Raw genomic sequence first — 27,506 nt, 5'->3', positions numbered from 1 at the left:
TTGTTCAGAAACAACACAAAATGATCACTTAAGGACAAATAAAAACAAATTATTTTTCAGGCAGCATGTAAAAACTAAATCTCTCCCTTTATTGCACTTCTTTCTGGATTTATTTATTTTTTCTTAAATAAACAAAGTGTACAAAGTTCAAAAAAGGCAGCTGGACTCTAAGTCCAGTTGGAGGGGGGTGACTCCAGGACGCTGGAAGTCACTGTTAAGCCTTCTCAAGGTGTCGTGGGCCTAACTTAACGAAACATCGGTGAAGGGAGGTGCCCACTTGAAAACCCCAATGACACGCTGCATACTGCTGATGACTAGCCCAGGTATCTGATGTCTTCATGTTGCTTGGTAGCTATATTTCTTTGTTTGTTTAGCTGCTGAGTGGGCCATACAAGCCAGCAGCATTTACTTAGTTTTTTTTTATTCTAGGCTAATCTAGCCAGCAGCATTTGGGTAGTTTATATTTCACACAGTTTGAATTAGCCTCTACTGCTGAGGGGGCCATACAAGCCAGCAGCATATACTTAGTTTATTTAGGTTGTAGGTTAAGCGTCATATCACGTTTCTCAGTTGGACAGCGCCTCTAAATGTGTTTTGCCTGGGATCTTGGCACAAGGGATTGTAACATCTAATCCTGTGTATTAATGAATGCCCAAGCTTCTAGCCCCATTATCACCAACAGTGTATTTTTTTATCTAGCTTTTAGGATCAACCAATCACACCTTTTACCTAGCAACAGGGTCAACCACATCTCCTCACTAAGATCAGAGTTTCTGTCCATTCCTTGATCAGAGTTCTCTAAGAATGTTCTGGAATCACTCCTAAACTAAGATTCCTAGCTAGGAATGTTTAGACTGAGTTAGGAGCTCTCTGAGAGGATTCTAGGAATCTGAAGGAATACAGGCCCTGATGTCCAACGATCCAACCAACCAATCACAAGCTCCTGAAGCCGTTGCTGTTTCTCCACCATCAGCCAAAAGAGGGCAGCAGTCAGTTTCATCTTCATCCTCACTTGAAACAAACGTGTAAGAAAAAAATATGTGTAAAGATGAGATTTATCTGTACTTTTAATTTTACAAATATTGGCTCTAAAGGTAGAAAATAAAAGGCAATGAACCTCTGCTGTAGCAGCTCATCAGGATCCACCGCTGACCTTTTATCAGAGGCAGCTCCAGCGTCTAACAAAGATCTGCAGAACACCGAATGAGATGGTTTGGTCTCCTCACAGATGAATTTTAAAAGTTTAACACATGATCATTTCATTCCAAGAAAACCTAGAGGCAACAGATGTCTTAATCAGAGGAAACATGAAAACCACCAGCGTCAGAGTGTCTTTTTTTATTGAGATAGATGATGTTTCTTATCAAAGACAGCCGGAAGTCTGTCAGCTGGTCTCCAGCCTCATCACACTTCCTGCTTCAGCAGCTGTCAATCAAACCCCACACACAGTGGACACTTAGTGTTGTCCCCAGAGTCTCCTCCCTCAGTTTCTCCGTCTCTCACGCTGAGACAGGCCGACAGTCTCCGAGGGTCTCTGTAAGGATGCAGCTCTTCCTCTTCCTCGTCTTCCTCCTGTCCCACGTTGCCATGGTTGCAGCAGTGGCCGGTTGCCTCAGCGACAGGGACAAGGACCACCGTCCGAGGCAGAACTGCACGGCCGCCGGCTTCAACGACATCCCGGCGGGATTCGAACTCACGACAATGGTAACGTACCACAGACATCAGCCAGAGACAAAATAATATTTATGGTTTAATCCAACTTTCAGTTCATCCATTCAGCCCTGCAACAGCCTGACTAATCAATAACTAAGAACATGTATTCTGTGAAGAAATAAGAAACGGTGCAGGAAGCATTTTGAAACGACTGTGAGTGGAAGAACTTATGACTGACAGGAGGAGACCAAAGCGGAGATACAAGCTTCCTGTTGGCAGTTGGACAGGAAACCACCAGAGCTCTAAATGTTTCTCTGTTTTCAGGTTCTGTTGTTTCCCAACAACCTGATCCCCAGTTTGTCCTGGACCTCCTTCCAGATCTTCCCAGACATCTATGAGATCGACCTCACAGGCAACAAGGTGTCCGTCTGCACGGTGCTTTCAAAATAAAACTGAACCGGTGTAGTTAAAGCAGCCTGAAATGAATGATATCTGTTTTGTTCTGTCAGGTTCCAGAGGTGACCCCTAGCGCCACGCCCCTACTTCCCAGCCTCAGTGTCCTCCGGCTGGGGTCGAACCGGCTGACGTCCCTCTCCGACGGCTCCTTCTCTGCCTGTCCTGCTCTGACTGAACTCTACCTGGACAACAACGTCATCAACTCTCTGAGCAACGACGCCTTCTCTGGACTCAGCAAGCTGGAGGTCAGTGTCTTAGGACGATGCACAAGTTATATGCTAACACTGCATGTTAGGAAGCTACCACCACTACTATAAAGTAGAGAGGATGTAGATCATGTAGCACAGGGGGTCAAACTCAAATACACAGTGGGCCAACATTTAATTAAAACCTGGAAAGAATCTTCTTCCAGATATAACAATGAACGTTTTCATTTGGGTCTTAACATTGAATATGGAACAAGCAAAGCTTCATACTATCCACGTTGGCTCCGCATACAAGACAAACAGGTCTGTCTTTTATATATGTAAACAGATATTCTGCCTCCCACACGTCCACAAAGCTCCTGTTTTCTGCCTTTCTTTTCGACATTTTTGGGAGGGCAAGCATGGTGCCAGTAGTAGCTTGAGGACGCTGTGACTACTGTCAACAGAGGAGAGGGTACTTACAGGTCCTGTCCTGATTGATGCACCAAAACGCAAGCATTCTGGGATTTGTAGTATCAATGATACATGTGCTGTATAATACCAGCACTCCAGCTCTGGTAGTCATTTGGTATTTGGTCTCGCGGGCCAGATATAATTACACTGCGGGCCAAATTTGGCCTGCGGGCCAGAGTTTGACACCTATGATTTAGCATGTTAAGAGGCTGGAACAGAAACCACGGCGGCTGCTAGTTGAAAAGTAAGCATAGAACTATCAGCATTTAAAAACATTTTAGATTAGATTAGATAGTTTCTTTATTAATCCCAAACTGGGAAATTTCTCGAAATGGATGTCTCAGGGTGTTCTGAAGGCTCTACTTGAAGTCATAGTTTTTCCCAAAACACTGAAGAAAGGCGACTGAACTTGTAGAGTTTCTTGAAGACGTTTTATCTAAGCAGTTTCTTCAGTTCTAAAAGACAGGTGGAGGTGTTGGGGTTTAAAGAGGAACATCTGTGGGTGTTATTCATCAGAAACTCACTAGGTTATTACCCAGATCAGGAGGGAAGCTAAAATACTTACTGCTTGATGATGTGTCATGAAGTTTTCTGTTCGAAGGAAAGTTGTAAATCAGGAAATGAGTGGACATATCTTTAAGGAAGCACATGACCTGGTTGTTGTATGTTGTGAAGCTGACATGTTTGAGGATTATATATGACGGAGTAGTGAAGTCTGTGTTGCATACGTTAGGATGAAATCACTCACTCTGATCAAATCTGTCCAACCCTCTAGATCCTGGACCTGACCAGTAATCATATCAAGGTGCTCCCCACCCTCATGCTCCACCCCCTCCCAGCCATAGAAACTCTGTTCCTGGAGAACAACAAGGTAGGAAACCTAAACTAGCTGATGACCTGTAGGGAGCGCAGACAAGAAGGTCTGAGACTGCGGGACGTTTCTTTTTCATCTCAGATCAAGGTGATGCCAGATGATTGGTTCAGCCAGAAGGAGGAGGTGCCATACCTCTACCTGTCAGCCAATCCCTGGGCCTGCTTCTGTTCCCTCAGTTACTTACAAAAATACCTCGATGAGTACGAAATGAACATCTACGTGAGGGATGGCCCGGACATCAAGAGCGACGGAGAGAGCGTGGTGAGTTTTAAATCCTGACGTGTGCTTCACCATCACGTGGTCTTCTGGTTTGTTGGAAGCGTCTTGAAGCCTTCAGGGAAATCTGATCTTAGAGAATGAAGAGATCATTTAACAGAGATCATAATGTTATAATGATGTGAAGAGGCGGCTCTGGTTGAGAAGCTCTAATATTTTCTGGTGGTTGTTTTCAGGTGTGTGACTCTCCACCGTGGCACAAAGGTAAACCGGTAATGACTTTGGAAGAATCAGACCTGTGTTCACCGTCAACAGAGTCGACTAGAACCACACACACTGACGAACTGATTACCACTGACTCTCCTTACAAAACATCTTCTGCAGCTACTTCCATACCAGCTGCAACTTCTCCTCCTCCTCCTCCTCCTCCTACCACTGCTACTACTCCTGCCACTCCTCCCACCTCTTTACATCCCACATCAGCATTTGTAGAAACATACACCAGATACTACAGAGAAGTCACGAGGTCCTGGTACCAAACCTTCACCAGTCTCATTGAATGGTCAAACCATTCAGGATCAGAGGTTGAAATAGTTAAGCCACACCCCTTGACCACTCATGCAACTCTATTTTCCGTCAGAACCTCCAAACCTGTCAAGACAACCAAACCTGTTCCTTTAACTGTAGCATCAACAACACACAATCACCCAACCACCACCACCACTGAGGCAACGACCCAGTCAGTTCCTTCCATGGACGCAGATGAAAGAGACGGTGTTGGTAGTAAAGTCAGATCTGTCAGAGCAGCAGCAGCTGCAGGGGTTTTCTGTGTCTGGCTGTTTGCAGGATGTCTGCTCCTGTGTGTCGCCTCAGTCGTCTGCATACTGGCCACTCTGACCAGGCTGGTCATCTGGTACAGGAGGGTGTACAAGCCGCTGGTTGGGATGCTGGCAAAGAGAGGAGGAGGAGGAGGTAGGAAAGGAGTGATGCTGTCAGAGTACAGGGGGAGGGAAGAGAAGGTAGCAGGAGGAGGAGGAGGAGGAGGAGGAGGAGAACTGGCGCTATATCGCTCTGTTCTGTTTGTCCAAAGAGAGGGAGGAGAAGCTGTGGAGAAAGAAGACGGAGGTGAAGAAGGAGAGAGGGAAGAACGACCAGTTACTGTAGAGGCGACAGCAGGAGCAGCAACTAGAGAGGAGGAGGTAGAAAGAGGAGCAAGTAGGGAGAGAGGAGTGTACAGGAAGACTTTGTACCGTCTGTTAAGCAAAGAGGAGGAGATAGGAGGATGGAGGGATGTGATGGAGGAGTGTCAAGTCCCTCTAGAGGATGGAGGTAGAACAGGAGGTGGAAGTCACCCAGGGATGGACAGAGGGAGGAGCGGAGGAGGAGGAGACAGAGTGTCCAAAAAGCGCTACAGTGTGATTCTGAGGGAGGAGAGGGAGGAGACGGGAGGAGGCAGAGAGGAGCTGGACTGGGTGGTGGGAGGGTGGGAGGTGAAAAGAGGAGCAGGGGAGGAGGGGGAGCCAAGGAGTAGCTGGGGGGAGTGGCTGGCAAACTATTTACCCAGCATGCCTTGGGGAGTGACCACGCCTCCTGAGGATGAAGCGTCCAAGTGATGTCATCAGAGGGAGGAGCTTCATCAGATCACTTTTCTTTCATTCATCACTTCTTTCTTCTGTCTCATTCTGAATCTTACTGTTTGTGTCTGACAGGAGGAGCTGATGGTTTCAGGTCAAAAGATTCAAGTGTCCATCAGTGATTAATGTCAGGTCATTTACTCCAGAAATAATATTCATCTGTCAACTCAGCCGGACAGTTTAGTTCTACATCACAGTTCAATCCCTGCAGCTCCTTGTGTTCTTTTCTATCTGTACATTGAATTAAACTCACCCTGAAACATTAACTGTTTGTGGCTCTGTTTTTATAAAATAATGAAGCTCATGTGTTTATTCTCTGACGGAGGAGGTGAGACAGTAAACACTGGCTGATCACTCATTAGTTCTTTACTCTGATTCATTAGTTGACTGCAGTGTTGGGAGGGTTACTTTTAAAATGTTTCCCCTTCAGATTACTGAATACATGTCCTAAAATGTAATCTGTAATGTATTCCCTTGGATTACTCAAGTAATGTATTCTAAATACTTCTGGATTAATTTATCTGGGACACTGAACACATGCAGAATAATCCAATTACTGTCTTCAGAAAATTAAAGAGCAACACAGCTGCTTTAACAAGCAGGTGTATAACAAAGTAAAAACATGCTTTGAATGTGCATAAAATAAAAATTACAAACCGCATTGAGAACAATACAGGGAGCAATCATGCACTTCGTGAACTCACAGCAAACACATTATTCATGGTCAAAATGTGATGCTTTGTTGTTGCTCTACATCAGAGTCTTCCTGCTCATTGGGCGTCTTCCCTCCACTGATTCCTTCTATCAGTTAACAGCAGTAAGTTTGTTCACTGCCAGTTACAAAGTCTAAAATCACTGCATTAACTTTGCTCTGGGTAGCGGTGGCAGGTGCTGTGATGAGCTTTGCTTGTTTCTGATGAGGTCCAGAAGTCGTCCTGGTAGTGGTGCTGTATTTGTCACCGTCATCATCAGTCATCATGCTCTCAGTCCTTTTAGCTGCTGTCCTCTGTATGGCTATGGGCTACTGTATCTGAATATAAATAAAATAAAAAAAGAATCATAATCAGTTGATCAGTTACATTTTAATGGTTGAGAAATACAATAATGTCACATAATGAGCCCAGTGCTGATGAACATTTACCATATTATAGTAAGAACCAACCTAGTGGAGACAATACATTCACGGACTAAATGGTAACTGCTGGCATGTACAAACACCCAGCAATATATAAATGATTATTTATCTGTACACTAAAACAGAGCTGTGCATGTCCAAACTAACATTTATACAGAACGCCCTTATAAACATACAAAATTTAAAACAGGCCTTGTCTGTTTGTACAGGACAAGCAACATGTGAGCCGGTGGACCTCCTTTCTTTCCCACATGTGAGCACTCTGAGCTGGCGGAGCTGGATTAATAGTTACCAATCTACTTAATTAGACGACTTACCTCGTGATGCTTCTTCAACTTAGACGATGCTGAAAGCAGCTTCTTTGATGGTTAACAAAGCTTGCACTGCACTGAGATGTTGTGACCTTCTTGATCAGGTTTGTAGGTAAAATGTTCTCTAAATGTCCAGGACAAAGATGCATTTGTCCTCCTCCAGCTCCTTTTTCTCATCCTGACTTGCAGCGTAACTGCACACATACTGCCACCTGCATCCACACAGTGTAACCTGTGTGTAGTGCTGTAAAGTAATCCCTAAGTTATCCATTTTATTGAGAAAGTAACTGTATTCAGAATACAACAAATTAAACTGTAACTGTAACGAATACAGTTACTCTGATTTTGTATTTTAAATACGTAAAACCGTTACATGTAATCTCCAACCTTAGTTATCAACCCTGGCTAATAACCCTAACAACAGAGCAACTGTAGTGTTCATTGTCTCAAAGAACTCTACAGTAAATCTTTCCTGCCTCAAACCATCAGTCTGTTCAACCAGTGGTGGTTCTACATTGAATTACGCCCCGGGCGAGACTCCCTCTGAGTACCAGTTTAGTTTCAAAGCACAATCTTAGGGTGACATTAGATCTGGTGTTTGTTAAGATGAATTACTGTTGTATCAGCATTACAGCATCATAGTAAAAGGCTAACAAACGTATAGCACCAGTTAACATTAGCCCTTCATTCATGACATGATACTGTAATCACACAAGAGAGAACATAGCAGACCTTTATCTTTTCTTTTGGTCCTAAACTGGTCACCTGATGCTTTGACCTTTTTCTGTCCATCTCTGTTTATTTAACACTCCACAATCAACAGATTTCCATCCTCCAACGCTGTCACTCACGACCAGAAGTCAAGACTAAACCAGTTCACCTTGGTGACCACATCATCGTTTTGTATTACCTAGTTTTATTTGGCCATTTCACACAATTCATAAAAACAGAAACGTGCAGGAATTATAGGCCTGTATTTATAATATTAGGAATGAAATGTGAGTTATATGGAAGAAAGTCAAGGTGTGACTGACTTTAGCCCTTTATACAGTGGACCCCCCCCCCCCACGTCCGTTCAATTTGGGAGAGACCCAGAGGTGAACTGTCCCCCTCCTCTTTCTCTTTCTCACACAGCTTCTGTTCACCTTCTCAGCAGCAGGGGGCGACAATATCCCCACACAGACATGACAGAAGATAGAAAACCATGGAGCAATGCAGATTTATTTGTTTATTTATTTTCCAAGTGCTCGTGCCGCCTCCCTTGTGTCATGAAAAAATGCCGCCCAGGGCGACTGCCTGGTTCACCCGTGCCTAAAACCGTTACTGTGTACAACTCCTCATCTGTGTGTGACACATGACTCTCTGGACATGGTTGTTTGGTTACTGGTTGTAAATTTATTACATTTCATTGACACTTAATTTTTAATGTCCACTTATTTTAATATTCTCTTCTCTTATAATTCTTGTAAATAGTGTGTGGAGCTGTGAGGCTGCAGAGGCCCGACTGAGAGTTCAGAGTTGGTTCAGTCTCTCAGTCTGAGAGGGTGGAGCTGACAGGAAGGACAGAGTGCGCATGCGCCGACTCTGCTGCAGAGTTTCTTGTAAATCACGTGACTTCAGAGTCTCAGAGTAACTGAGTAGATTTACTGAAGTAGAAGTATTTCTCTTCAGGTTTTATTGATTCTTTTAAACTTGTCAGTTATTTTTCAGATTAAAGTATCAACAGTAAATGAAGTCCAACATTAAAAAGATGTTTCCTGGTTGATGAATGCTCTAATGAATGAATTATGTCCCAGAGCTGCTTCTTGCTTTTTAACACATCAGCTGACATTAAGACCCAGCCACAGTAAAGACACTGAGTCCCAGTCACAGAGTTTGAACAGAAACTCTGCTGGGTGTGTCTGACATAGAGACTCAGATATGAAGATCAGGAAGTTCACTCAGCCTCAACTCTCTCTCTCTCTGTTCCCGCCTTTCTAATCAGCTGACTACGGCTGCTTCCATCTGAACCAATCAGATGTGCCACAGTCTCAACCAGCCAATCATCTCTTGTCCTCTACTTGTGTCCTCAGCTGAGCCTCCTCCTCCTCCTGTCAGACTCTAAGGTGTTTCTCCGTTAAATCAATCATGTGATCATCATGTCAGATTCAGACTGATCTGTGGTTCTGTGCTCCTTGACTCATTGTTCTCAGTTTAACTTGACACAGTCAGAATCCTGAAGCAGCAGCAGAGAAGAAGAAAACATTTCAAATGAAAACCATTCTTCTCAGTGGTTGACAGGCTGTGTTTCATTCTGCTGTCTACAGATATGTGTGTCACTCTCTGGCCTTTTACTTTCTTCCATTTCAGTCACAGAGCTGAACGACAGGAAGAGAGAGAATAGTTTGACAATGACATCATGACACCGCCTTCAGGTGAAACTCAGTGGATTAGATTTAAAGAGGGACGGTCCAGAACATGATGTGGACTGCATGGATCTGGATTCTTGAAGGTGTTTCTCTACAGAGCAGCTGGTTAAAGAGGGAGAGCTCAGGTCTCTGTTGAAACCACTTCCTGATTCAGACTGTGCTGCAAACAACAACTCGAGGACCAGGTTGATTCAGAGCCATGCAGGACTCCTCTCTGTCCCTGAAGACGGTTATTAGCTGCAGGCCGTCGCTCAGTCTGACTCTGAGTTTCAGATCTGTAGAGAGATACAGCTGCCGTTGTCTGGAACACGGCCAAGTGGGTGTGATCAACGTCTACATCCAGACACAGAGTCCACACTCAGACTCTGGATTAACATCTGTCCACAACATGTCTGTGTCTCATGGAGACTTTGTCTTCTTTTCCTTTGATTCTTCTGGCCACATGAACAGGAGGAAAGTCTTTCTAGCCTTTTACAGTTGATTGTGTTAAAGAGGAACAGCTCTGTTCTTCCTGGTTCACACTGAGGGGGAGGTGCTGATGACCATGAAAACTTTCCACTTGACTTGATTCAGACTCTGTGGAGTTTTTAAAAAGTGCTTCGGAGCGACTGCAGTGAAATCCCCTGAATCCCAGAGCAGAGAAACCCACGAGAATGTGACTAAATATTAGACTTTCCAGGGACTGACTCTAGAGCAGACACTCAAACAGTAACACAGTCTGATCTCTGAGTTCCTCTTTGAACCTGCTGCTCACTGATAACTGGGACGCCCTGAGGCCAGAGTCCCGTCCAGTCTAGATTTTAGTCTGTGAATACTTAGTAGAGCTGTTTAATATCAATCAAGTCAAACGTGATCAGCAGCAGCTTCAGCAGCTCGGACACTTTTAGACTTGTTTCCAGGAACTGTCTCTACTTCCTGTTGACAAAGCAACATCATGACCCTGATCATGAGAAGACTGAACAGAACAGCAGCTTCTTCAACCTGTTTCTATCCATTTCTACTCTCAACCAGCACATATGGTCTTCAGTGTTGTGGCTTTGGGTTTCTCCGCTCTGTTTCTAAACCAGCATCAGATGACTTCTACTCAGACTTCCCCTACTCTCACTCACATCAACATTTTGAACTTGCTGCTGCCAGAAAGGAGCCAGTCCAGGTTGGCATTCAACATGGAACTGGACGACAAACACTGACTGCAGCCGTCACAGACATGGTTGAGTTCAGCTCAGTCTGATAAAACCACTTCCTCATTCAGCTCCAACGGTGGGGGAGGAGGCGACTGCAGCTTGAAACCAGAGACGCTCTGAAAACACTCCTCCCTCCATTTTGTTCTCTGGTTCCAGGGCGAGGCTCGTCTGGAGGCCTACAGGCTTTCTATCAGCTTTATTGAAATATTCTTCCTTCTGTTGTACAAGCAGGACATCATTCAACTGAAACCAGGCCTGATTTAGGTTTGATATGATATTATTCAGTTAGATATGAAGAGAGACGTCACTCTGAACTGTTCCAGATGAACTGAGGACATAATGAGAGACTGCTGGACTATTTGAAGACCTGACTGTGACCTCTGCAGGTTGTTGACCTGACGTTACCTGGAAAACTGCTGCTGTGTTGTTGTAGTTGTAGTTTGTGTGGGACTGGTTGAGCTGGACTCAGAGAGATTAGACTCTGGATTGAACACCTTTTAGATTCTCAGACTGCAGAAAAGAAAGCAGCCAGCAAATCCTTTCAGCTTCATTTTATTCATCAAAGCTCTGCAAAGAAGCTCAGGACAACAAGAGTGCAGCAAACAGCGTTCATCATCAGCTTGACAAACACAGAGAGGGAGGGTTTACTGGAGCTTTGACCTTTCCATCACAGTTAGAGCCATTCCATCCTCTACATGTTGCTCATTCACTCCATCTGTAGATGGACTCTTTGACAGTATTAGTATCTCAGGCTGCATTTCTTCTTCAGGTGCTTCAATAAACACACAAACCTCCCAGCAGAATAGAAAAGCATTAAAAAAGCAATCAGCACGTTAATAGAAAAATAAAATACAATGTTGGATACATGATCCTGAAATGCACCAGACCAAGCTGAAGCGGCTCACACGGGCCCAGATGTGAGGGAGGAATAAAAACATCTGGAGGAGTAGAGGGAGTAGCAGGAGTCCACGGTTCTTAAAGGCTAGAAGAAGGAGCAGCAGTGGGAGGTGGATGCTACTCAGTCACCTTCTCTGCTCTTTCTAGTCAGAGGAAAATGAAATCCTGACGACACTCACTTCAGAACTGAACCAGCACCAGTAACCATCAGTAACAGTCAGATTAGCATCATGGGGAGATGTTCCTCACAGGACACACACTCCCAGGATGTTAGTTTGACTGAACCTTGAACCAGAGGATGTGATGACAGCAGACTGGAACTGGTCCAACGTTAGGGGAGGGCTCAGGGGTCAGGGGTCAGGGGTCAGGGGTCAGGGGGCACCAGAACAGAACAGGGGGTTGTACTGGTCAGTTAGCAGAAGTGAACAGAGAGGACGAGGTCATCACACTGGGCCATAACACAGAGCTGATCAACACTGATCCTTAAAGAGTCTTCAGACCAGGACCAGGAGCTGACAAAGCGTCCTCCTCTCTTCATCCATCGTCCATCAGATCCTTCACTGATCAATAATCAAAGATCAACAACCTGATCAAACTGACTCTTCAGCCATCAGAGGAGACGTTTCATCCTGGACCTGGACTCTGTCTGCAGAGGAGACACAAGACAGTTAGAGACAAAGACAGAAACAAAGACAGTTAGAGACAAAGACAGACAGAAAGAAAGAAAGAAAGAGACAAACCTTTCACTCTGAGCTCCACTGTTTTCTTTCTCATGATGTCTCCCTCCTTGTTGTAGACACTACAGATGTATCCTCCAATGTCTTTCCATGTGGGGTATATCAGGGTCAGACTGAGGTCTCCAGTTTTCAGCAGGTCTTCATTCATCTTCGTTCTGTTTCTGTAAATCTGGTTCTGGTCTTTAAGCTGGTCAGAGCCGTTCTGATACACATGGACCTTCCTGTTGTATCTGTCCATCCACTCCACTTTAGCGTCTTCAGGCAGCTCTATGGTTCTGAAGGGCAGCTGGACAGACTCCACCCCGTCCTCCACCTCCACCTGACAGACTGAGAGGACAACAAATCCCATCATCAGCTGTAGAGACAGCAGCAGCAGCAGCAGCAGCAGCAGCAGCAGGTTTTCATGACTTTATTGAATGATTGTAGAGAAAGCTGAAGGACAGAAGCAGATGAGAGCAGAAGGAACAGGACAGAGATCTAGAAAGGTGTTGCAGATGATCAGAGTCTTGATGTGAGTTCTGGTTTCCACCAATCACCATCCAGGACGTCCTGAGCAGTGACTCCTTTATCAGACACAACAAACTAAAGCTGTCTGGTTGCCATGACTCTGGACCTCCAACTAAAGGAAACAGTTCAGCTTAAAGCTTTCATTCCAGTTCCATCTACTGCTGATGAATATTTGACTCCAGTATAGATCCAGTCAAAGCCATCAACAGGTCACTATCAGTGTGTGTTGCTCTGTCAAGTTCTTCATATCAACCTGATCTTTGCTCTGTCACTTGTTGAGCAGCAGAGGATTTCTCTGAATGATCAACACTTGATCTGTAAGGAGAACAGAGCTGTGAGCCGCCGTCTCTGAGAAACTTCCTTCTGCTTTCATGATGCTCATTAAGGATGTGATATCTCTGAGAGCTTCACCTGTTGGCTCTGGCTCCTTCTCTACTTCCACTGATGTCAACAGCTTGTTGCTGCTGGAACTGATCTGAGAACAGGAGGAGCTGGAAAAGCTCTCTGACCTCTGACCTCTGACCTGTATCTACAGTAGTGACCTCTGACCTGTATCTACAGTACTGACCTCTGACCTGTATCTACAGTACTGACCTCTGACCTCTGACCTGTATCTACAGTACTGACCTCTGACCTGTATCTACAGTACTGACCTCTGACCTCTGACCTGTATCTACAGTACTGACCTCTGACCTCTGACCTGTATCTACAGTACTGACCTCTGACCTCTGACCTGTATCTACAGTACTGACCTCTGACATAGAGCTTCACTTGTTTCTTCATCAGGATGTCTCCCTCCTTGTTGTAGACGGTGCAGGTGTAGGTGTTGGTGTCTATATCTCTGGGGTATTTCAGGGTCAGACTGAGGTCTCCAGTTTTCAGCAGGTCTTCATTCATCTTCGTTCTGTTTCTGTAAATCTGGTTCTGGTCTTCAAGCTGGTCAGAGCCGTTCTGATACACATGGACCTTCCTGTTGTATCTGTCCATCCACTCCACTTTAGTGTCTTCAGGCAGCTCTGTGGTTTTGCAGATCAGCTGGACAGACTCCACCCCTGAATCCACCACCACCTGGAGGACTGAGAGGACAACAAATCCCATCATCAGCTGTAGAGACAGCAGCAGCAGCTCTGAGCACATTGAAGAGAAATATTTGGAGTGAAACATGTTTGACTGGTTCCAGTCTGAAATATGTCCCATTCTCCATTGAACAGAGACAGTGTTGTCTTTGGTGTCTGTCCAATCATGTGACATCAGTAACATGTTTACAACATTAATGTTCAGGAAGATAACCCCCCCCCCCCCCCCCCTTTACCACAGCTGGATCAGCAGCTGACTGATTACTGTAGGACTCATTAGAACATGGACATTATTTCTAAGGTCAGTCAGCTGATCAGTCTGTTAGAGAGTCATCAGTTCATCAGTTAACCTCTGACCTCTGACCTGTATCTACAGTACTGACCTCTGACCTCTGACCTGTATCTACAGTACTAACCTCTGACCTCTGACCTGTATCTACAGTACTGACCTCTGACCTGTATCTACAGTACTGACCTCTGACCTGTATCTACAGTACTGACCTCTGACCTGTATCTACAGTATTGACCTCTGACCTCTGACCTGTATCTACAGCACTGACCTCTGACCTCTGACCTGTATCTACAGTACTAACCTCTGACCTCTGACCTGTATCTACAGTACTGACCTCTGACCTGTATCTACAGTACTGACCTCTGACCTGTATCTACAGTACTGACCTCTGACCTCTGACCTGTATCTACAGTATTGACCTCTGACCTGTATCTACAGTACTGACCTCTGACCTGTATCTACAGCTCTGACCTCTGACCTGTATCTACAGTACTGACCTCTGACCTCTGACCTGTATCTACAGTACTGACCTCTGACCTCTGACCTGTATCTACAGTACTGACCTCTGACCTGTATCTACAGTACTGACCTCTGACCTGTATCTACAGTACTGACCTCTGACCTCTGACCTGTATCTACAGTATTGACCTCTGACCTGTATCTACAGTACTGACCTCTGACCTGTATCTACAGCTCTGACCTCTGACCTGTATCTACAGTACTGACCTCTGACCTCTGACCTGTATCTACAGTACTGACCTCTGACCTGTATCTACAGCTCTGACCTCTGACCTGTATCTACAGTACTGACCTCTGACCTGTATCTACAGTACTGACCTCTGACCTCTGACCTGTATCTACAGTACTGACCTCTGACCTCTGACCTGTATCCACAGTACTGACCTCTGACCTGTATCTACAGTACTGACCTCTGACCTGTATCTACAGCTCTGACCTCTGACCTGTATCTACAGTACTGACCTCTGACCTCTGACCTGTATCTACAGTACTGACCTCTGACCTGTATCTACAGTACTGACCTCTGACCTCTGACATGTATCTACAGTACTGACCTCTGACCTCTGACCTGTATCTACAGTACTGACCTCTGACCTCTGACCTGTATCTACAGTACTGACCTCTGACCTCTGACCTGTATCTACAGTACTGACCTCTGACCTCTGACCTGTATCTACAGTACTGACCTCTGACCTCTGACCTGTATCTACAGTACTGACCTCTGACCTCTGACCTGTATCTACAGCACTGACCTCTGACCTGTATCTACAGCACTGACCTCTGACATAGAGCTTCACTTGTTTCATCATCAGGATGTCTCCCTCCTTGTTGTAGACGGTGCAGGTGTAGGTGTCTGTGTCTCCATCTGTGGGGTATTTCAGGGTCAGACTGAGGTCTCCAGCTTTCAGGTTTTTCTTCATTTTCGTTCTGTTTCTGTAAATCTCGTCCTGGTCTTTAAGCTGGTCAGAGCCGTTCTGATACACATGGACCTTCCTGCAACTGCCCATCCACTCCACTTTAGTGTCTTCAGGCAGGTGAGCTGTGGTTTTCCAGGGCAGCTGGACAGACTCCACCCCTGAATCCACCGGCACCACCTGGGGGACTGAGAGGACAACAAATCCCATCATCAGCTGTAGAGACAGCAGCAGCAGCTCTGAGCACATTGAAGAGAAATATTTGGAGTGAAACATGTTTGACTGGTTCCAGTCTGAAATATGTCCCATTCTCCATTGAACAGAGACAGTGTTGTCTTTGGTGTCTGTCCAATCATGTGACATCAGTAACATGTTTACAACATTAATGTTCAGGAAGATAACCCCCCCCCCCCCCCCCCTTTACCACAGCTGGATCAGCAGCTGACTGATTACTGTAGGACTCATTAGAACATGGACATTATTTCTAAGGTCAGTCAGCTGATCAGTCTGTTAGAGAGTCATCAGTTCATCAGTTAACCTCTGACCTCTGACCTGTATCTACAGTACTGACCTCTGACCTGTATCTACAGTACTGACCTCTGACCTCTGACCTGTATCTACAGTACTGACCTCTGACCTGTATCTACAGTACTGACCTCTGACCTGTATCTACAGTACTGACCTCTGACCTCTGACCTGTATCTACAGCTCTGACCTCTGACATGTATCTACAGTACTGACCTCTGACCTCTGACCTGTATCTACAGTACTGACCTCTGACCTATATCTACAGTACTGACCTCTGACCTCTGACCTGTATCTACAGTACTGACCTCTGACCTGTATCTACAGTACTGACCTCTGACCTGTATCTACAGTACTGACCTCTGACCTCTGACCTGTATCTACAGCTCTGACCTCTGACATGTATCTACAGTACTGACCTCTGACCTCTGACCTGTATCTACAGTACTGACCTCTGACCTGTATCTACAGTACTGACCTCTGACCTCTGACCTGTATCTACAGTACTGACCTCTGACCTGTATCTACAGTACTGACCTCTGACCTGTATCTACAGCACTGACCTCTGACCTCTGACCTGTATCTACAGCTCTGACCTCTGACCTGTATCTACAGTACTGACCTCTGACCTTTGACCTGTATCTACAGTACTGACCTCTGACCTCTGACCTGTATCTACAGTACTGACCTCTGACCTCTGACCTGTATCTACAGTACTGACCTCTGACCTCTGACCTGTATCTACAGTACTGACCTCTGACCTCTGACCTGTATCTACAGTACTGACCTCTGACCTGTATCTACAGCACTGACCTCTGACCTGTATCTACAGCACTGACCTCTGACCTCTGACCTGTATCTACAGCTCTGACCTCTGACCTGTATCTACAGTACTGACCTCTGACCTGTATCTGCAGTACTGACCTCTGACCTCTGACCTGTATCTACAGTACTGACCTCTGACCTCTGACCTGTATCTACAGTACTGACCTCTGACCTCTGACCTGTATCTACAGTACTGACCTCTGACCTGTATCTACAGCTCTGACCTCTGACCTGTATCTACAGTACTGACCTCTGACCTCTGACCTGTATCTACAGTACTGACCTCTGACCTGTATCTACAGTACTGACCTCTGACCTCTGACCTGTATCTACAGTACTGACCTCTGACCCGTATCTACAGTACTGACCTCTGACCTGTATCTACAGTATTGACCTCTGACCTCTGACCTGTATCTACAGTACTGACCTCTGACCTCTGATCTGTATCTACAGTACTGACCTCTGACATGTATCTACAGTACTGACCTCTGACCTCTGACCTGTATCTACAGTACTGACCTCTGACCTGTATCTACAGTACTGACCTCTGACCTGTATCTACAGTACTGACCTCTGACCCGTATCTACAGTACTGACCTCTGACCTGTATCTACAGTATTGACCTCTGACCTCTGACCTGTATCTACAGTACTGACCTCTGACCTCTGATCTGTATCTACAGTACTGACCTCTGACCTGTATATACAGTACTGACCTCTGACCTCTGACCTGTATCTACAGTACTGACCTCTGACCTCTGACCTGTATCTACAGTACTGACCTCTGACCTGTATCTACAGTACTGACCTCTGACCTGTATCTACAGTACTGACCTCTGACTTTGAGCTTCACTTGTTTCTTCATCAGGATGTCTCCCTCCTTGTTGTAGACGGTGCAGGTGTAGGTCTTGGTGTCCGCCCAGGCGGGGTATTTCAGGGTCAGACTGAGGTCTCCAGTTTTCAGCAGGTCTTCATTCATCTTCGTTCTGTTTCTGTAAATCTGGTTCTGGTCTTTAAGCTGGTCAGAGCCGTTCTGATACACATGGACCACATTATTATATCTGTCCTTCCACTCCACTTTAGCGTCTTCAGGCAGCTCTGTGGTTTTGCAGATCAGCTGGACAGACTCCACCCCTGAATCCACCTCCACCTGGGGGACTGAGAGGACAACAAATCCCATCATCAGCTGTAGAGACAGCAGCAACAGCTCTGATGGTAACAGGACGTCTCTGTCCATCCTTGTCTATGTGTCTCATGTTGGTGGAGGACTCTCAGTGTTCAGTTTGTTTGAGAGTCATCAGTTCATCAGTTAACCTCTGACCTCTGACCTGTATCTACAGTACTGACCTCTGACCTGTATCTACAGTACTGACCTCTGACCTCTGACCTGTATCTACAGCACTGACCTCTGACCTATATCTACAGTACTGACCTCTGACCTCTGACCTGTATCTACAGCACTGATCTCTGACCTCTGACCTGTATCTACAGCACTGACCTCTGACCTGTATCTACAGCACTGACCTCTGACCTGTATCTACAGTACTGACCTCTGACCTGTATCTACAGTACTGACCTCTGACCCGTATCTACAGTACTGACCTCTGACCTCTGACCTGTATCTTCAGTACTGACCTCTGACCTGTATCTACAGTACTGACCTCTGACCTCTGACCTGTATCTACAGTACTGACCTCTGACCTGTATCTACAGTACTGACCTCTGACCTCTGACCTGTATCTACAGTACTGACCTCTGACCTGTATCTACAGTACTGACCTCTGACCTGTATCTACAGCACTGACCTCTGACCTGTATCTACAGTACTGACCTCTGACCCGTATCTACAGTACTGACCTCTGACCTCTGACCTGTATCTACAGTACTGACCTCTGACCTGTATCTACAGTACTGACCTCTGACCTCTGACCTGTATCTACAGTACTGACCTCTGACCTGTATCTACAGTACTGACCTCTGACCTCTGACCTGTATCTACAGCACTGACCTCTGACCTGTATCTACAGTACTGACCTCTGACCTGTATCTACAGTACTGACCTCTGACCTGTATCTACAGTACTGACCTCTGACCTGTATCTACAGTACTGACCTCTGACCTCTGACCTGTATCTACAGTACTGACCTCTGACCTCTGACCTGTATCTACAGTACTGACCTCTGACCTGTATCTACAGTACTGACCTCTGACCTCTGACCTGTATCTACAGTACTGACCTCTGACCTCTGACCTGTATCTACAGTACTGACCTCTGACCTGTATCTACAGTACTGACCTCTGACCTGTATCTACAGTACTGACCTCTCACCTCTGACCTGTATCTACAGTACTGACCTCTGACCTCTGACCTGTATCTACAGTAGTGACCTCTGACCTGTATCTACAGTACTGACCTCTGACCTGTATCTACAGTACTGACCTCTGACCTCTGACCTGTATCTACAGTACTGACCTCTGACCTCTGACCTGTATCTACAGTACTGACCTCTGACCTCTGACCTGTATCTACAGTACTGACCTCTGACCTCTGACCTGTATCTACAGTACTGACCTCTGACCTGTATCTACAGTACTGACCTCTGACCTCTGACCTGTATCTACAGTACTGACCTCTGACCTGTATCTACAGTACTGACCTCTGACCTCTGACCTGTATCTACAGTACTGACCTCTGACCTGTATCTACAGTACTGACCTCTGACCTGTATCTACAGTACTGACCTCTGACCTGTATCTACAGTACTGACCTCTGACCTCTGACCTGTATCTACAGTACTTACCTCTGACCTCTGACCTGTATCTACAGTACTGACCTCTGACCTGTATCTACAGTACTGACCTCTGACCTCTGACCTGTATCTACAGTACTGACCTCTGACCTGTATCTACAGTACTGACCTCTGACCTGTATCTACAGTACTGACCTCTGACCTGTATCTACAGTACTGACCTCTGACCTGTATCTACAGTACTGACCTCTGACCTCTGACCTGTATCTACAGTACTGACCTCTGACATAGAGCTTCACTTGTTTCTTCATCAGGATGTCTCCCTTCTTGTTGTAGACGGTGCAGGTGTAGGTCTTGGTGTCTCCATCTGTGGGGTATTTCAGGGTCAGACTGAGGTCTCCAGTTTTCAGCAGGTCTTCATTCATCTTCGTTCTGTTTCTGTAAATCTGGTCCTGGTCTTTAAGCTGGTCAGAGCCGTTCTGATACACATGGACCTTCCTGTATCTGTCCATCCACTCCACTGTAGTGTCTTCAGGCAGCTCTGTGGTTTTCCAGGTCAGCTGGACAGACTCCAACCCTGTATCCACCTCCACCTGGTAGACTGAGAGGACAACAAATCCCATCATCAGCTGTAGAGACAGCAGCAGCAGCTCTGAGCACATTGAAGAGAAATATTTGGAGTGAAACATGTTTGACTGGTTCCAGTCTGAAATATGTCCCATTCTCCATTGAACAGAGACAGTGTTGTCTTTGGTGTCTGTCCAATCATGTGACATCAGTAACATGTTTACAACATTAATGTTCAGGAAGATAAACCCCCCCCCCCCCCTACTTTACCACAGCTGGATCAGCAGCTGACTGATTACTGTAGGACTCATTAGAACATGGACATTATTTCTAAGGTCAGTCAGCTGATCAGTCTGTTAGAGAGTCATCAGTTCATCAGTTAACCTCTGACCTCTGACCTGTATCTACAGTACTGACCTCTGACCTCTGACCTGTATCTACAGTACTAACCTCTGACCTCTGACCTGTATCTACAGTACTGACCTCTGACCTGTATCTACAGTACTGACCTCTGACCTGTATCTACAGTACTGACCTCTGACCTCTGACCTGTATCTACAGTACTGACCTCTGACCTGTATCTACAGTACTGACCTCTGACCTCTGACCTGTATCTACAGTACTGACCTCTGACCTGTATCTACAGTACTGACCTCTGACCTCTGACCTGTATCTACAGTACTGACCTCTGACCTCTGACCTGTATCTACAGTACTGACCTCTGACCTGTATCTACAGTACTGACCTCTGACCTGTATCTACAGTACTGACCTCTGACCTCTGACCTGTATCTACAGTACTGACCTCTGACCTGTATCTACAGTACTGACCTCTGACCTCTGACCTGTATCTACAGTACTGACCTCTGACCTGTATCTACAGTACTAACCTCTGACCTCTGACCTGTATCTACAGTACCTCTGACCTGTATCTACAGTACTGACCTCTGACCTCTGACCTGTATCTACAGTACTGACCTCTGACCTCTGACCTGTATCTACAGTACTGACCTCTGACATTGAGCACCACTTGTTTCTCCATCAGGATGTTTCCCTCCTTGTTGTAGACGGTGCAGGTGTAGGTGTCTTTGTCTCCATCTGTGGGGTATTTCAGGGTCAGACTGAGGTCTCCAGTTTTCAGGTTTTTCTTCATCTTTGTTCTGTTTCTGTAAATCTGGTTCTGGTCTTCAAGCTGGTCAGAGCCGTTCTGATACACATGGACCTTCCTGAAGTTACTGTCCCTCCACTCCACTTTAGCGTCTTTAGGCAGGTGAGCTGTGGTTTTGCAGATCAGCTGGACAGACTCCACCCCTGAATCCACCTCCACCTGGTAGACTGAGAGGACAACAAATCCCATCATCAGCTGTAGAGACAGCAGCAGCAGCTCTGATGGTAACAGGACGTCTCTGTCCATCCTTGTCTATGTGTCTCATGTTGGTGGAGGACTCTCAGTGTTCAGTTTGTTTGAGGACGTGGATCAACCAGGTGACCTGAGCTCACCTGACGTCTGTCACACCTCTGACACAAACCAGTGGAAACTAGTTTGTGACTGAACACCAGTTTTCTTCTTCAGGACATTTGGAGCAGTTACCAAAGAAGAAGTCAGGAACTAATGAGGAACCAATCAGATGAATGGATGAGGAAGAACCCTAACCCTCTGCTCTGGTTTTACTGGGACTGGGAGAGACCTGGACTCATGAGCTCAGAGCTCAGGTCCTGATTGAGGACGTCAGGAGCTTCTGATTAGAGCTGGATTGTGTCTCCGTTTGTCCCTGATGTCTTCCTGACTCGTTCCTTGGTAACTAGTCAAAGCGTCCTGTAAAGTGCTGCAGACATGTTTGATGAAGAGTTTCTGACTTCTGGAACTAAACCTGGAAGTTTCTCTTCAGCTCTCTGTAGCAGCTGTTTGAACTCTGAACTCTTTCAGCAGCTGGAACAAGTCTCCTCCACAGGACACATGTTACCATCAGCATTATGGGTAGTGTAGTAGTAGAGACTCACCTGGCATGAAGTAGTGTCGACAAAGATACCGAAGACCCCCAACGACACCAAGAACAACAACCAGGAGAACTATGAGAACTATGAGAACTGTAGGCCAGACTGGAGGTGGTTCTGTGGAGAAACATAAAGAACAACATGACCTCTGACCTCTGACCTGTATCTACAGCAGCTGGTTTGTTGCTGACCTTTGACCTGCAGATGTACATCTCTCAGTCTCTGGTATCCAATCCTAAAGTCTGTGATGGAGCAGGTGTAGGTTCCACTGTCAGACGGTTGGAGGTTCCTCAGATTCAGGCTGAAGTCTCCAGTTGTCAGAGCGTCAGTCTTCATGGATGTTCGGTCGCTGTAAAGCTGGTTTTGGTTTTTCAGGTCATCACCTTCTGTGTGACGCTGGTGGACGGTTAAAGGACTGAGGTCGTAGCGGATCCACTCCACTGTGGGGCAGTCCAGATCTAAAGTTTGAGACTCACAGGGCAGCAGGACAGACTGGTCCCCCTCATCCACTTCCACTGAGATAAGCTGGGGAACTGTGAGGACACAGAGACAGAGAAGGTTCATGTCAGCAGCTCATCTCATGTCTGGTCCATCCTCAGGTCAAACACAGATCAATGCAGCAAACATTAAAACTGAAGCCTCAACATGTTGTTGTGCTTTATGACAATAACATGGTTATTAACAATAATAATCACTGTTACTGTTCCAAGTGTTAACACAACACAATGAATGACTCCATGGTCCCAACAATGAGTCTGAATGAAGCAACATTTCATCCACATCTGTTGTTGCTGTCAACAAGAAGACCACAGCAAAGCAGGATGATTACTGAATATTATGAACATTAAACATAGAAGAAGCTGAAGAAACAGTCTGCAGACTCCCTGTTGAACACTAAATATCAGACAGAGGACAGACTGATGAAGCTAAAGCACATCATCCAGGTCACTCCTGGGTTAGACAGCTCAGTGGTTTGAAGAAGACGTAGCATCTGAAGGCCTTCATCAGAGTCCTAGTGCTTCTCTTCTTCTTCAGGACACATTTTACTAGTTAACAGAATATTCAGTCATGTTTCTAATAGAGGTGTTTTACAGTGTTGGAGCTGTTAGGTCATAAAATGATGAGCAGAGGAATAAATGAAGAGCTTCCACTGAGTCCTTCCTCTGTGGATACAGTCCTGCTGTTTGCTGAGTGTTGGAGGTCAGCTGCTACAGTGGGTTGCTCATGTCTGCTGGATGTCCAGCATTGTTAACTCCTGTCTGTCCTCAAGAGACAGCAGCAGGACACTCAGAGTTCAGCTGGAAACTGATCTGAGACATTTAAAGCTGCTGAGGATCAGCTGATTGTTCAGGAGGAGGCTGCTATGGATCAGGATTCATGTTCTTTATGTTTTTAAAGATCAGAGAAGCAACAGAAGCAGGTGTGAGGTGTGAGGTAGCTGATGAGTGAAGAACAAACTGCTGTCAGACATTATCTACTGCACTCTGATCACATCACTCAGACCAGCTGTTTTCTAGAAAGTCTCATCAACAACATCTTTCTAAAAGTCCAACATCTGATCTGAGATCTTTCTCTCTCACATCAACAACCAGGAAGCAGCTTCAACTCTGATCAGAGACAAAGACACAAACTCAACTCTACTCACTCACCTGGTGGAACTACTTCCAGTCTGATGATGCTCCTCTTCTGTTTTGTTGTATTCTGAACAACATAACACTCGTATGTTCCACTGTCCTCTATCTTCACATTGTTCAGAATCAGAGACACGTCTCCATCCTTCATCTGTCTGTCCTGTAGATCCACTCGGTTCTTATAAGATGGATGCTGGTTGACAGTAACAAAGCTCTTACCACGATACCAAAGAACATATTTATCTTCCTTCAGGTCAGTTCTGATCCACTCTACAGATGTGACAGGATCATTGTTCAGAGCTTTACATGGTAGAGAGACAGTCTGTCCAGGTTCAGCTCTGATGGTTCTCTTTTCTGAAGGAAACAAGACAGAGCAGAGAGGTTAAAGGTCAACATGCAGCAGTCAGTCAGTGGGAGGAGCTACCAAAGAGAGGACACTGGTCTCTGGAGGACAGGACCAGAGGACACCAGAGACTGTATGATTGTGGTCTGTCAGCCTTCATCAGTTTGTTCTTTCAGTTCTGGAGACTGACTGTAGATTGTAAATGTGTTCCAGACTAATGAGACACTAGGAGCAGAGAATATGGACAAATCATGATCAATGTAGATTTAGTCCAGAGGTGGTTCTAGACTTTTTCATTGTCTGTCATTTTGACTGACAGAGTCATAAAAATCCCGTCATAGTCTAGTTTTACCCGTCACTTTAATTTTTTTAAATGACAATAATGACATATTCAATAGAATTTAATTTTCATTAACTTACGTACTTTTTCAGTATTGACTTTAAATGGCTGTCCCGGTGCCAGCTGTTATGTACCGTAGGGTTGAAGTGCTTCGGTGGTATGCTAACTCTTTTATTTTTCACAATTTGCACAAAACTCCGCTTTTATCAAGGCTTCCAGGTTTTTTTTTTTTTAAATAAAATTTGCCTTCCGTCATTCCTACCAACGTGCTTTCATCCGATTCCTCCATTTTGGTTGCTCTGATGTGTGCATCAGTATAATCGGTGTACCAGGACATCACGGAACGTTTGGAATGAAAACTGTGATTAGACACAAGATCCAATTAATAAGGTCACTCGCCACCAAGTGGTCAGGGGTGTGAATTACAATCTGTCAAAATGACGGATGGCCGAAAGATTTTTCCCTCACATTTAAAAAACAAAACAAAAACGGTCAATGACGGAAAATATTCGGTTAACGTGACCCCTGACACAATGTTCATCTTGAGTACTGATACAAAAATGTTTATGGAGAAATGACTAAAGAATTCATATAGTCCTAGACATGAGGTTGAGTCTCGGTGGATTTTTACTGACCGACAAAACAATCCACACACAGAACAACACAAAAATAAACACTTACAGTGAAATATAGATAAACTGAGCTGAGCTGACCTGCAGAGGAAGAAGCCAGCAGACAGACTGACAGCAGAGTCCAGCAGAGAGACGCAGATCTTCCAGCAGACATGTTCTCTGTCTGCTTCCGTTAAAGTCCGCCGGGAGTTTCAGAGAATATCAGAGAAGCAACGTTAGATCAGTAAATCCACAAGTTTCTGTTTCCACTTGGTGTGTGTGGAGCTGTGAGGCTGCAGAGTCCCGACTGAGAGTTCAGAGTTGGTTCAGTCTCTCAGTCTGAGACAGGGTGGAGCTGACAGGAAGGACAGAGTGCGCATGCGCAGACTCCGCTGCAGAGTTTCTTGTAAATCACGTGACTTCAATCCAAACGCTTTCCCCTCCACCACCGACTGAAGTACCCCTGAGCAAAGTACAAAGTGCTCCCTGCACACAGCTGCTCTCTGCTCCAGGCTGGATCACTACCTTGGAGGAGGAACTACTGAAATGAAGTCCAACATTAAAAAGATGTTTCCTGGTGCATGTCAATCAGTCAGCAGTCATGTGATCTCTGACTCATTGTTGCTGATAACACATGTGGACTTTTACTTCAGGAACTGTTCCATTGTGTTCTTGATCATGAACGTGTACAGGTACGGGCTACTGTTGCCCGTTTGCCCGTAGTAGCTGAGTGTAACAGCCAGAGTATCATATGGAAAATTACCAGTTTACGCCACACGGTGGCGCCTCCTTTGTTTTTCACTGCTTAGGTCAGCTGGAGAGTGGGGGCAGTTGCAACACTTTTTACATTTCCTTCAGTTTCTCAGCGACCGTTTGTTTTAGAAAGACAAAATATATATATATATATATATATATATATATATATATATTAAATCCATACATGTCACCTACCTGTCCATACTGCTGCAACATGCGTACATATCATAATATGGAAGTAATTTGTACTTAAATGGACCCTGAAAAATGTGTAACAATATTCCATTTGAAAAATGTGTAACAATATTCCATTTGCCACACAACCCTCTACCGCTATATAAAAAAGAGAGAGGCTAGGTCCAGGAGAGGAGATGAGGACAGGTTACTGGACTCCCTGGAGGGTCTTCTCAGCTCAACAGGAAGATAGCCTGGCAGAATACTGCAGCTGACCTTTTCTATGGTCTCACCACTAAAGACGTAAGCATGAGGAAGGTATTAAAGCAGAGTGTAGGCTTAAAGGGAGGGCTGGTAGGGAGAATTATATAAGAATATGAGGTTGTGAAATAATAAGAGAAAGTATTCCATCCATTTTGCAGGTTCGTCGATTGGCCTTCCAACTGGCTATCCATTACAAGTGCTCTGGTCTCAAATAAACAAAAAAAAGTTTTGAAAAATTATGCAATTATGAGTTTTATTACATCTAAATGACAGTTGCAACTGCCCCTCGGTACTGTTGCAACTGTCCCCATATATGGAAAAATTGCATAATTTTTCAAAACTTTTTTTTGTTTATTTGAGACCAGAGACAGAGTTCATTGACTTAATAATATTTAAAAGGTTTGCCTCCACCTGTCTGACGCCGCGCCCGGCAACAACATTTTCTGGCTCTTGGACAGTTGTGACCCCGGTCTCATCCATATTCCAGATGTCCTTTGCTTCAAATTTGTATTTGTCAAGGACATTGGCAAGGTTGTCATAAAACAAGGACACATTGTGACGGTTGAAGCTCGTGTTCTGTGTGAGACTGGTAGCTTGAGGGCACCGTATAGACAGACGGGGCTGTCTTTTCATGAACCCCATAAACCAATCCCGGCCAGCCAGTGAGCACTCATTCCAGGTTTCAGGGTAGGAGCACTTGTAATGGATAGCCAGTTGGAAGGCCAATCGACGAACCTGCAAAATGGATGGAATACTTTCTCTTATTATTTCACAACCTCATATTCTTATATAATTCTCCCTACCAGCCCTCCCTTTAAGCCTCCACTCTGCTTTAATACCTTCCTCATGCTTACGTCTTTAGTGGTGAGACCATAGAAAAGGTCAGCTGCAGTATTCTGCCAGGCTATCTTCCTGTTGAGCTGAGAAGACCCTCCAGGGAGTCCAGTAACCTGTCCTCATCTCCTCTCCTGGACCTAGCCTCTCTCTTTTTTATATAGCGGTAGAGGGTTGTGTGGCAAATGGAATATTGTTTTGCCACAGACCTCACTGTTCTGCCTTCAGTAGTTACTACATCAGCAGCTAAGGATAGAATAGGTAGAGGGACACCCCTATCTGTTGTCCTTTTCCTGTCTCGTGGCATACTGAAAAAAACAGAACAGAAAATGTAGGATACTGTGGCGGCTGCATCAGCTGCTGCACGCTAGTGTTAGTATTTCTTTTACACTTTTACACTTTTTACACTCAGACATTTTAT

The 27,506-nt window shown here is 45.3% G+C and overlaps 3 protein-coding genes across 3 annotated transcripts in view; 2 read left to right on the top strand and 1 right to left on the bottom strand.

Moving 5' to 3' along the window:
- The window catches only part of LOC311492916 (uncharacterized protein), a gene marked incomplete at both ends in the record, with an annotated part of 225,698 nt that overhangs the window by 161,219 nt on the left and 36,973 nt on the right, over window positions 1-27,506 (top strand). The window lies entirely within an intron of this gene.
- LOC311486159 (uncharacterized protein) lies at window positions 1,509-5,471 on the top strand (the record flags this gene model as incomplete). The annotated part of the gene is made up of 6 exons (XM_084541920.1): window positions 1,509-1,704; window positions 1,978-2,073; window positions 2,163-2,354; window positions 3,544-3,639; window positions 3,724-3,903; window positions 4,095-5,471. The coding sequence occupies exons 1-6, from the start codon at window positions 1,543-1,545 to the stop codon at window positions 5,469-5,471; spliced, it is 2,103 nt and encodes a 700-aa protein (XP_084398046.1). The 5' UTR covers window positions 1,509-1,542.
- LOC311487332 (uncharacterized protein) lies at window positions 11,067-25,708 on the bottom strand. Its single transcript, XM_084543580.1, has 11 exons — window positions 25,160-25,708; window positions 23,782-24,117; window positions 22,324-22,665; window positions 22,139-22,249; window positions 21,149-21,472; window positions 19,852-20,172; window positions 17,656-17,979; window positions 15,337-15,660; window positions 13,424-13,747; window positions 12,168-12,491; window positions 11,067-12,073 (listed from the first exon to the last, which is right to left on the bottom strand). The coding sequence occupies exons 1-11, from the start codon at window positions 25,230-25,232 to the stop codon at window positions 12,018-12,020; spliced, it is 2,859 nt and encodes a 952-aa protein (XP_084399706.1). The 5' UTR covers window positions 25,233-25,708; the 3' UTR covers window positions 11,067-12,017.

The sequence above is a fragment of the Chelon labrosus genome (genome assembly GCF_963514085.1).
Source record: "Chelon labrosus genome assembly, chromosome: 1".
NCBI classification, from domain to species: domain Eukaryota; kingdom Metazoa; phylum Chordata; class Actinopteri; order Mugiliformes; family Mugilidae; genus Chelon; species Chelon labrosus.
This window is presented reverse-complemented; position numbering and strand designations above follow the sequence as displayed.